Source organism: Prunus persica, chromosome G3 (genome assembly GCF_000346465.2).
Source record: "Prunus persica cultivar Lovell chromosome G3, Prunus_persica_NCBIv2, whole genome shotgun sequence".
Taxonomy (NCBI): Eukaryota; Viridiplantae; Streptophyta; class Magnoliopsida; order Rosales; family Rosaceae; genus Prunus; species Prunus persica.
In genome coordinates, this window is record NC_034011.1 from 18,472,053 (window position 1) to 18,484,680 (window position 12,628).

At 35.0% G+C, this 12,628-nt stretch overlaps 1 protein-coding gene across 1 annotated transcript; it reads left to right on the top strand.

Annotated features, from left to right (window-relative positions):
* Positions 7,501-12,213, top strand: LOC18781854 (serine hydroxymethyltransferase 3, chloroplastic). The gene is made up of 12 exons (XM_007215635.2): positions 7,501-7,651; positions 8,012-8,270; positions 8,748-8,943; positions 9,042-9,216; positions 9,286-9,403; positions 9,525-9,637; positions 9,751-9,873; positions 10,030-10,134; positions 10,260-10,346; positions 10,425-10,532; positions 10,932-11,004; positions 11,425-12,213. The coding sequence occupies exons 2-12, from the start codon at positions 8,048-8,050 to the stop codon at positions 11,697-11,699; spliced, it is 1,596 nt and encodes a 531-aa protein (XP_007215697.1). The 5' UTR covers positions 7,501-7,651; positions 8,012-8,047; the 3' UTR covers positions 11,700-12,213.

Consider the following 12,628-nt stretch of genomic DNA (forward strand, 5'->3'; position numbering starts at 1 on the left):
AGAAGCAGCACTCTGAATGCTAAAAGCCATTGAGTCATCAATAGCCTATTCCTCTGATCTCCCTGTTAACAGCATTTCATCCATTGGAGTAATGAAATTCCTAGCTACTATGACAGCAGTAGCATCATTCATCATCATAGAATCATTAACTGTGAGATGACGATTTTTGGATACAAAGGATGGACGCCAGACTTTTGCATCACTGGCTGTTGTGGGAGTATCATTTAAATTGAAATAATTTAGGCATGAAGAAGAGGAAGCCATTTTAAGAAGGTTTCGAAGAAAGTCTTAAGAAAACTAAAGTTTCAGAAAATGAAGGAAGTTGAGTTGAAACGCAGTTGCTCCAATCAAGTTTTGCAAAGGCAATATCTATAGGAGGAAATATGGCTACAGTTTTTTCAGGATCCCAACTTTTCGGATCCCCATATTCTCTTTTTCTTTCCCAGATTCCAAAACTTCACGTGGCCTCCATTAATGTTTGTCGGCACTTTCGGCGTTTTCAAAATATTATTTTCGTCAAAAGCCGATCTTGCTTTACGGATTTCACGGAGCTATTTTTTCAAAAGTACCCCGAGAATCTCGCAATTTTCCTATGGTTAATTTGAAATTCACCGGTTCTACCTATTCCTCTTATTTGTGTATAAATGTGTTACTAACGAAATTTTCTTTGCAGAAGACATCCAGTTTTCTCCACACCTAGTGATGCGATATCTATTTGTTTTTCTTATCAGTGAGCACTTAATATGCCCGAGAAGCAAGACTATCTCTGATCATCCATTCAGGAAGCGATCCTGATCACGTTTCCGCCACATCAGGGAACTGTGAAGGCAACCTTATGCTCTAATCTCCGGAAGTTCTTCTAAACTAGAAGAAATGAGAGCTGGTTGTTTGCTCCCACCAGCTTCCTTCCTTGATTGCTGAGCTTGTTGTCTGCTCCCACCAGCTTCCTTCCTTGATTGCTTACCTTCTCTTGCAATCAATATCACATTATTTTTGCATTTTTTCTCTTTTTATAACTCTCTGTTCATAAGAGATTTTATTTCTTTAGAATGAACATCTGAAGAAAGAATCTATGGAGTGATCCTAACTCTGAGGGTTATTTGTTTTTGACATAGAAAAGAGTTGTGATTTTGCTCTTGCAGGATATAACTAGATCAGCAAGCGCTACATTATATTTACTGGGCCGATACGAGCTTGAATGATACTTGAGAAAAGTTTCTCCCACCTAAGGATGTAAGCAATACTTGTGTTATTTTATGCTTATATACTTATTTGATATTTTATCTTGAAAGGTAACCAAATATGGAGATAAGTCTGTTCCAAAAGAATGGCTTGTATGTATCCACGAATTTTTAATGCAAATTTTACAGATTGCAAGTTGGATACATTGATAATACACTGCACAGATTAAAGTCTCATAAGAACAGAATATGGGTATAGCAGTGATCAATATGATGCACGCCTGTTGCGTAGCAAATGATGTGGATTGAAGTCCCGAAAGGACAATCCTTTGACATGTCAATATTGATATTATGCACGCCTAATGCGTAGCAAATTATATGGGTTAAAGTCCCATAATATGGGTTAAGGTCCCAGAAATTAATTGACATGTATGTATTAATCTGTGGCATGCCTTCAGCATGACAAATATATGGGTTCTAAATGTTCCAACTCCCTAAATGGAGATTATCCACGCCCTACTGCTAAATAACGCTCCAATGGAGGTTATAATCCACATTCTCACATAATAAAAGCCCCATGAAGTGGCTTGGGTACCCAAAAGCAAAGAAATGCTTATAATTGATGCATGTGCATGCACATGAGAATGGTGGGATCATGAATTGATGAATGACAATTTTTGATCATGAATTGATGAATGACAATTTTTGATTTTGGAGTAGCTACTCAAATCATCAATGGGCTGTGTTGATTGGAACCACGTTCAATTATTAAATGTCGACAATATTATTGGCCAAAATGGAATGAGGTAATTCCATTATAGATGAGAATGAACGTGAAAGAACAAACCCACAGTACGAACCCCAAAAGATGTTAATACTGAAATTTATACTTGGGTGTTCGGAATAAAAGGGAATATACCTACTTTGTATGACACACTGTTTCTGGCAGAAACAAGGAATGTTGGGTTTTCTCCATATTTACAGATTCAATTGTGCCCCCCCTTATTACACAATTACGGAGACCAACATATTATCTTTAAGGGTTATTAAATGCACGGAGCATATCGCCAGAAGCGATTTCCTAAAGATATATAAATAGCTGGGTAAAAGCTATATAATGTGTCATAAAGTTTAATCCCCTTTAGACAAAATCCGTTTGAGAGGATTGACATTGCATAAAGCAAGTCCCTAAAGGACATGTGCTTGAAGCACAAAATTTGTACTCAATATTAATATGCATAATTTACCTCAGTGAGTACATTGATTATAATGTGATTGCAACACATTAAAGCTTCTGCAGAATTCATGAAATATTTGCCTTGATCGAGCATTATGCCAACGAGATTCTTGCTTATACTAAGAGAGTCTATCCGTTGGTCCTTAAATATTTTTCCGGAAGTATACTAAACCAGATAGAGCTCAGCTCCATCACCACCACTTTAGGATGGCTAGTCATAAATTTTTCAGGGGGAGCTTAGTTTTAATAAAGACCTTCATACACTGTACTCTTTTTCCTTTATCCAGGTTTTTATCCCACTGGATTTTTCCTGGTAAGGTTTTAACGAGGCAGTGTCGCTCAAGATTGACTCACAGAAGCAGTGTCAACTACGATATTCAGAAAGTTGATCAACAGTATGACTTAAAGATATTTTGCCGAGCATCAGGGGGAGCGTGCTATCAATAAAGATCTTCAAACACTGTACTCTTTTTCCTTCGTCCAGGTTTTTATCCCACTGGGTTTTTCCTGGCAAGGTTTTAACGAGGCAGTGTCACACGCGCGTCAATATACATAGAATTTTATGTTACACATGATTATGTACTCTTTTTCCCTTTGACCAGTTTTTGTCCCACTGGGTTTTTACTGGCAAGGTTTTTAACGAGACATATTCCATATCATTTGTGGTCTCCAAGGGGGAGTGTTGTAAATAATTAGGTGTGGAGCCCACATGTTCCTTAGGTTTTGCCTACAAAAGGGTTCATCCCTTCATTGTAATTGAGAAACACAGAAATATGAATACAGAAGAGGAACCAATCCAAGTTTTCCTCTGATTCTAAATTCTCTCCAATTCCTCTTAATTTATAACAGTGAGCTTGTAGATGTTGACTATTTAGGTTTCCCATCTGATGCCGCTGTTCATGGAAACCAAATCAGCAAACTATCATAAATAAGCCAAAATTTACCCCGAATTCATAAATATCAATTTTTATAAAAACTTTCAAATATAACAAAATTCTCACTTAAATTGATTATCTGTACAAACTTTTTGTTGGTCCGAATTTTCTTTACAAATAAGAATATATAATGGGCAAGGAAAAAGCTTAGAATGATGAAGCTGGGGAGTTGCATCTGGTGATTATAGTGACTATTTAACAACAGAACCAGACAAAATCTGAAGTATTATAATAATAAGAAAACAATCGGCCAAATTAATTAGCTCTAGTATTTTGTATATGAAGGAAAATTTTGAGTAGCAGAAGTGTGACAGGCATTTTTTTTTTTTTTTTTTTGGCAGACAAAGTGTGGTAGGCTATATGAGAAAGTTTAAAGCTTATGTTTGATTTGCTTGCCTATATGCTGGTTACTGCAGAAAGAGTATAGCTGTTATCATGTATATTTCAATTCCTAAGTCAAATCATGTTAAAGAAACGAAGGAGGAAAGACACAGAAAAAGACGAACTGGTTTTTTTTTATAGGTTTTTATCTGGGTTTTAAATTTAAGGGCATTTAAGTATTTTTAATTGCATTTTTTGCTATATTTGAAATTTTTATATAAAAAATTGACATTTATGAATTTAATGGGTAAATTTTGGCTATTTATGATAAAAATTCATTGTAATTTTAAGATTGTGTTCTCGAAGACTAAGGTATCAATAAAATTTAGACATTGTCAAATGAAACCCAATCCAACTTAATGGGCACGGGTTTGGTTGGGTTGGTTTTAGGCCAAATTTGTAACCCAATCCTCGAGTACTGTAGCATTTCCCAAATATGGTCTAATACCTTTTTTTTGCTGGTGCCTAAGTTAGGGAGAGGAGGGGTGAAACCCACACACACACACACACACACACACACACACACACACACACACACACACAAACAGTCATCCAACTAACACCCCATTAATGAGATGGTCTGTTGTGCCCAAGTTTTTCTCCTTTGGCCCATGGGAGGAGATGAGATTAGAAGGCCCATTGAATCAAATTTTGGGCCTAAAAGACAAAAGTGACCATACCCAAAAGCAAAACCAAAGGGCAAGGCTTACAAACCCAAGCCATGACTCAAAAACCTCGGCTCGAGTAACAAGGCTTGGCCCAAATCATGAATTCGCCCTAAAGTTTTAGCCCAATAGACAAAGTTGAAGCTAAATCGGTCAAAACTTGATGGTAAACTAGCAAGCACCGATTGATATGAGTCTTCACGTGCACTACCTCAATATATGGACGTTAAAACATAAGGCAAAAAGAATGATAGGATGTCGAACAACTTCTCGTAACTTGACAAGAAGAATTAGTTAGGAAAAGGAACTTTGGGACTTGTGATCGAGGCGAGAATCAGAAGTAGGAAGGTGGTTCACCCAAAGGATTGGGCGGTGGTCGAGAGTCTTGTCACCTTTTTAAAGGCATCAACTTTGTCTATAAATAGCAAGACATTCCGATTATTAAGCATCATCAATCTTTCAACAAAAATCAAGCGGAAATGCTTCTCAATGCACTTCTTAATCAAGTATTTTTTTACCGCTTGTGTCAGAGTTCTTCAGCACCACTATTGTAACCATTCATTCAATATATCAACAAGTAACTATGTTTTTCACGGAGTCCGTTTGAGCACCATACAATCCATTTTTCCTCATAACTCTTTTGATTCATTGTGTTTCAAAGGGACTTGAGAGATCTCTTAGTAGCTGAGCACCAAGCACCAAATGGCAAATACTTGCCGTAAATCTAGTAGTCTTGTTCCCAAGACTAAGAACCCAACAACTGAGAAAATGTTCCTAACTCGGCCTAATTTAGGGGTGGGCATCGAGACCGGAAAACCGGAACACCGAACCGAACTAGTGAAAAAAAATAAAAATAAAAATCGGTTGACCAAAAAAGTCAACAAACCGGACCGAACTGATTCCAACTGGTTTCGATTCCAGTTTTACATCCCACCGCACCAGACCAGACCAAACCGGACCGGTCATATATATATATATATTTTTACAAAATTTTAAAATATAATGCCATATTTTAAATTTTATAATCACTATTTTTCCAAGTTCAACTTCAAAAAATTTATAAATGTATGAATTGGATTATTTGTTAATTTTTAACCCAAAAAATAAGTTATTTATTATTTTTTTTATAAAAATAATTTTTTTTGAAAAAAATTTAAAAATTAATAATCCGGTTCAAAACCAGAACCGAACCGGTCGGTTTTTGAAATTTTTTTGTCTAAACCGAATCGAACCAGACTGGTTAAATAGTACCGATTCTCGTTCCGATTTGAGGTGAGAATTGAAACGAACCAGACTGCGCCCACCCTTAGCCTAATCGTTTGACAAAGTCAAGACCAAGACGCTCATCATTTTCTTTGTATTCAGGACCATCATAGGCACTGAAAACTGACATGTGCCGCACAGAATACCCACCAGAAAGGTCAACAGGTCTAATACCTGAGAACATTAAGGGGTCGTCTGGTACATAGACTTGGCTTGGACTGGCTTAGACTAAATTTAGTACCATGTTTGTTTCATTTAATTCTAGTCTTAGATGAGATTGCTAATACCGGGCCCACCAAAAATACCTCCTTAGGAGGGGACTACTAATCCCATGTAGAAAGGGAGGATTAAGCTAGTCCTATGTTTACCAATGTATGAGATGCATATATTATATTGTAATACTAATAACATATACTACTATTATTATTATTATTATTACATACATATATACTATAATGTACATATATACATGTATATACACATATATACATATATAATATATATATATAAATACATATAGATATATACACATATATTATTATTATAATATACTCATATACACATACATATTAATATTATAATAATAGCATACATGTATACATGTATATATGTAATATATATTATATTATATTAATATTATAATAATAGCATACATGTATATATGTAATATATATTATTATAATACATATATATAAGTATATATACATATATGTGTATACATTATACCCATGTATGTATTATTATAATACACATATGTATATGTATATGTATTATACCCATGTATATATTATAATATATAGATACACCTATATACACATATATTATATACATGTATATATGTATATATATATATGTATATTATAATATATAATGTATATACATATATTATATATACATATGTATTTTATAATATATATAATATATATGTATATACATGTATATTATTATTATTATTATAACATACCCATATATATCTATATATATAAAGCAAAAGGCAGAGAATGGTGAAACATTCAAAATACCAGAAAATGCCCTTGGTTAATGCAAACATTAAGAATTCAAATTATTAATTAAATGAGGATAATATGGTAAATTCACACTTTTTCATATTTAAAAAAATTAAAAGAAAAAAAAAAGGCAGATAATGGATCCTATTTTTATGGAACACAACTACCCATTATCTTTTTAAAAAAAAAAAAAATCATTATCTTTTTTAATTCTAAAATAAATTTACTTATTTTTTTGAAAAAACCTCTCGCAAGCGCGGAAGCGCGTGCAGAGAGGCTAGTATATATTATATATTATAATATACATACATATATATAAATATATGTATATGTATTATACCCATGTATATTATAATATACATATATACACCTATATACACTTATATATATGTATGTACGTTTATATTATTTAAAATATATAATATTATTATAATATACATATATACATGTATATACATATATATTATATATATTATAAAATACATATATACATATATATAGATATTTTTGAAAAAATAAAAAAAATTATAGTCCTAGTCCAAGCATACACCAAACGCAGGATAAGTGTTATCCAACTTAGACTAAGTCAAGTCAAGCCAAGTCAGTCCCTAAGCATAGTCCATGTCAAGACAGTCCTGTGTACCAAACGAACCCTAACATTGCTACAATTTACCTAAAATTCATAAGCTAATACCCAAGAACATGGCTATAATTTAGGCCCAAAAGTAATAATAATTATAAAAAGAAATTAAAAAAATCAAATCTTTTACGGCCTGATTTCTGTTTCCTAACCCGCTCCACTTACTATATAAAATTTTCATCGCCGACCGCTTCATATTTTTTTCTTCACTTTCTTCTCAACCTCTCTCTGGCTGTCTCCTCTTCTCACCTTTTCGACTTGTTCCCTTATCTGCTTCTTCTTCTCTATTCCATCTCTTTCGCTCCCTCCTCAGCGATCAAGGCCGCCGCTGTACTGCTCCAGGTTTATATTTCTCTTCTCTCTCTTAGAACTTTGTAACTAAGAAAATAGAAAGCATCTAAGTTCACCTCAGCCCACTTTGAAATCCCGGTTCCGCCACCGGTTTAAAAGCAGCCATTTTCAACAAATTATTAGTGCTTCATCAGCTTGGGAAAACATTTCCTTTTCGAATTCTCTCTGTACCCATATAAACAAATTAAGTGTTGAGCATACGGAAAACATTTACTATGAAGATCACTACTTTTCAATACAATTTTTATATCTTATGACAAACTTGGAACTCCTTATACAATTTTTATGTATTCATATCATGTGTATGTTATACTCGTGCTTACCGCTCAGAGTTTTCTGTGGAATGTGTAGGAAGCTTGTGAGGCATTATAGTATTTGGAAGCAAAGATGCAGGCTTGTGGTGGAGCTGCAGTGATGGGTTCTCTTCAACAGCCCACTTGGACCAAAGGAACAATTTTTCCAAACAAGGGGCTTTTCGGTACTGGATTTTCACATAAACTAAAGCTCACTTGTGTGAAGCCCGTTAGATCTTCTTCTTCTTACATTGAAGGAAGCTTGGTTGCTGGAAGGCCATCCTCTTCTATCTCGGTGACTTTGCCTGAAATTGGTGGTAATTATACTCCAACCCTTGAACCAATATCAATTACTTTTATTTGTTTATGTTTCCATTTATGATTCATATTGAAAATGTAACTTAAGTTTTTTTTTTTCTGTGATTTTCTTGGGTAGGAATACTTTCGAGTATTGCAAAGGTTATGGTGTTATAATCCTTTTTTTAATTTCTATTTCACTTACTTAAAAAAAATTCCTTTAACTCTGCTTCTACTAGAATGATATCCCATTATCATGCTTGGATTTGATGCTCTGCGTATTCATCTTTGGAGGTTTTGTAATCACTACTCAGTATAACTTCATAGTTTGATAACTCAATTCTTTTTTCAGAATCATCCTTATGAAAAAACAGCTTTAAAAGAAAACATATAGTCAGCCTCGATATTTCCAACTTCTAATGAAGTGTGAAAGCAACATTGGTTAGTGGCAGGAATTATGTCTGACTTGTTCAGGAATTGTACTATTTGATTTACAGGTAATGGAAGCAGTTTTGTAGACAATGGGTTAAGTGAGGCTGACCCTGAGGTGCGTGCTATTATTGAAATGGAGAAGGAGCGACAGTTCAAGAGCCTTGAGCTTATTGCCTCGGAGAATTTTACTTATCGGGCAGTTATGGAGGCAGTTGGCTCATGCCTCACGAACAAGTATTCGGAAGGATTACCAGGTAAAAGGTATAGATACTCAGACTTAGAGTAATGTGAGTTCAATAGGTTCCTTTCATTAAAATAATTATGCTTGGTGTAGCTCACTGTTTGATTATACATTTCAGGTACTATGGTGGCAATGAGCACATTGATGAGCTTGAAACACTTTGCCAAAAAAGGGCTCTAGATGCATTTCACTTAGATGGAAAGAAGTGGGGTGTTAATGTTCAACCATTATCTGGTTCTCCTGCTAATTTCGAGGTTTATACCGCAGTTCTTAAACCTCATGACCGTCTCATGGTAAGTTGTCCTCTTAGCTTTGTATTACTCTTACTTATTGGTAGCTACTAACATGTGCCTGTAACTTAGGGTTTGGACTTGTCTCACGGAGGACATTTGTCTCATGGTTTCATGACTCCTAAAAGACGTGTATCAGGCACATCCATTTATTTTGAGTCCATGTCTTATCGACTCAATGAATCCACAGGTGCTGCATTTTGGTTATGGATAAGAAAGATGTTGTCTGAAGCTTTACTAAGGATGTAATGGTTATTCTTTTGGGATGATGTTGATTTTTTTTTCCTTAAAAAAACAAAAACTATATCTAGGTCTGGTTGATTATGACAAGCTTGAGGAAATGGCTGACCGATTTAAACCAAAACTCATCATTGCCGGGGCTAGTGCTTATCCTCGAGATTTTGACTATCCTCGCATGAGGAAGGTTAGTATTTTAAGTCTTAATTTCCATATGCATAATAATATGGAATTCATTAGCATTTATAAACACTGTTTTTCTTTGGCAACTGATGAATTACATTGAATTTGCATGGGAAGATTGCGGATGCTGTTGGTGCTTTTCTTATGATGGATATGGCTCACATAAGTGGGCTTGTAGCTGCTTCTGTGCTTGCAAATCCTTTTGACTACTGCGATATTGTGACCACTACAACACACAAGGTATTGTTCAACCTCGTGTACTTATATTTCACTAAATTTTTTAAAATCCCAAATGTTCACATAAATGCGTATACTTCATAAATAGCCTTATCATGTGCTTCCTTTGTTGTATTCCATATTTGGATGATCAGACAAATTTAATACATTTCTCTTCAGTCTTTGAGAGGTCCAAGAGGTGGAATGATCTTCTTCAAGAAAGATCCAGTTCTTGGGGTTGATCTAGAATCTGCCATCAACAATGCTGTTTTTCCAGGTTTACAGGTTAGTACTTGTTTCATGATAAGAAATCTGATTTATACCTGATCATTTATTTGTTTCTTTAAGTTCAGCATTTATATTTCGAATTCCGATATAAAAAAGGATAAATGCTTGAGTTCTTTATGCAGGGTGGTCCTCATAACCACACTATTGGGGGCCTTGCAGTTTGCTTGAAGTATGCACAGTCCCCAGAATTTAAGGCTTACCAGAATAAGGTACTGCAATTATGCTGTCCTCAGTGTAAAACTGGTCCAAAGCATGTCCTAAGTTAGTCTGGATACTCTACCTTGCAGGTGGTCTCTAATTGTAGGGCTCTTGCAAGCCGATTGACTGAACTTGGGTATAAACTAGTTTCTGGTGGAAGTGATAACCATCTGGTTCTTGTGGATCTGCGGCCTTTAGTAAGTTCCTAAATTGTTGATTAATTTATTTGTTTTAAGTTTTTTATTGTTATTGTTGCTTGTATGAGAACTTGTCCTGAAATGTGCACGTTTAGCTATTGTTTAGCATTGCTTCCTATTTTGCCTTTTTTTGTTGTTGTTAAAAGCTTAGCATTTAGATGTTTTGGAAAGGTAAAGAAAACAGTTGAGTTATGACTTCACTAGTTTTAACATTTACGCTTGGCTTGAACCCCACGCGGGGAGGGGGTTGTGTGTGGGTAGGGTGTGTAGTATCAAATTTACAGGTCCTCTTGTTTTTTGGACTATTGGTTAAGCATTAAAGTTATGATTGTATCCTTTGCATTAGTTCATAACCGTATCGAATTTTCCAATGTTATTTGACATTTTCTTTATTAACAGGGTATTGATGGAGCTCGAGTGGAGAAAATTCTTGACAAGGCTTCTATCACCCTTAACAAGAATTCAGTACCTGGTGAGTGTAAGGATCTATTAGGCTGAAATGACTTGTAAGAATGTCGGATTTGAGAATAGAGCTAAATTAGTAAATGAAAACTTAAAGCTTTACATGGAATATGTATTTGAACTAACTAGATACAATTTGTTTGCAGTGGATTTGAAATAATCAAGTGATCATATGAAATGCATGTGTCCTCTTTTGATTCAAATCTGGGCATGTGTTTTCTTTTGGTTCTAATATTATAATCAAGCCATTTACATAATTTTGCCAGATGGACCCTAAGCGTTTCAGATCTTTATTTTTGGTTTGAGGCTTATTTGGGCCTAAGGGTTAGTTGCCTAGTTTTGAAGGTCCTATCTTTTTTTGTTTGTGTAGTTTTGGTTTTTATTTGTCTTTCAGCTATTTGGCTTACACCTGTGATGTTTGATGAAATAGGCGATAAAAGTGCTGTAGTGCCCGGTGGCATTCGCATTGGATCACCTGCCATGACAACAAGAGGATTCGCTGAGAAAGATTTCATAGCTGTTGCAGACTACATTCATGAGGGTGTGCAGATAACAATTGATGCTAAACGCGCAGTCTCAGGATCAAAGCTCCAAGATTTTATGAAGTTTGTAGCTTCACCTGAATTCTCCCTAAAGGATCGAGTGTTGGATCTGCAGAGAAGAGTTGAAGCTCTTACCACTCAGTTCCCAATGCCTGGAGTATAACTTGTATAGAAGGAAATGCAAGCTTAACTTGTCTGCACAACTATTTCAAGGGAGCTTGTGGATGACAACTTTTAGGTTTGGCATGTAAAATCATAAATTAGCGTGCTCTTTGCTAAATATTCATCTTCAATTTTTGGTCTTGTGTGAAGATGAGAAATAAATGACTAGTTTTCTCCTAGGGAATTATTTAGGGAGCTTGAATTAGGGATCCACACCATTGTAGAGCCCTCTCTGAGTTGAAGTTTTGTGATCCGAACCCTTCCAACACACTTTAGAAAGGTGTTAGCCGTGTGGTGAGCTTGGGCGGGACGGTACAGAGCTTGGGCACAATTCCCGGATGTCAAGTTCAACCAGCCGCTCATGATGAGGGAATGCCTTGCAGAGCAGGTATGAAGGGCCTGAACAGCACAAGGGTTGAGGTCCTAAGAAGTTATCTAAATTGATCCCTTGTTAATTTGAGTAACAGAGATTCCAATTGTTTTACTTTCGCAATAATCATCAAATGTTGACTTAATAAACATGCCAATATTTTATCTGCTAACAGTAAATGAGATTAAGTGGACTCAAATTTGAAAAAAGAAAAAAAAAAGTCAGTGGGTATAGCTCAATTGATTGAGCTCTCACATCCATTTATGTAGACAAAGGTTTAAAATTTCCACGCACCAAATAAATATTTGTGTAAACTCCTTTCCTCCAATCATTTGTATCCAAACAAAAATACATATTAATAAACAAATTAGTGAGTGTAGCGTTGGTCTTAAAGGTAGAATTCATAAGGGTTTGGAGATGAAAAACAAAGATATCGCATGCGCCCTATTTGTTTGTTTCATCAGTGCCCTGTGCGGCACCTATATTTATTCCCACATAAATTTTTTAATTTATTCCATCATTATTGTTGTTGGCATATTATATAAATATTAATATATGGT

Coding starts and splice junctions, on each gene's coding strand:
- LOC18781854 (XM_007215635.2), top strand. CDS start 8,048: ATGCAGGCTTGTGGTGGAGCTGCAGTGATGGGTTCTCTTCAACAGCCC. Junction 8,271..8,747: donor GACTTTGCCTGAAATTGGTG/GTAATTATACTC, acceptor TTTGATTTACAG/GTAATGGAAGCAGTTTTGTA. Junction 11,005..11,424: donor TAACAAGAATTCAGTACCTG/GTGAGTGTAAGG, acceptor TTGATGAAATAG/GCGATAAAAGTGCTGTAGTG.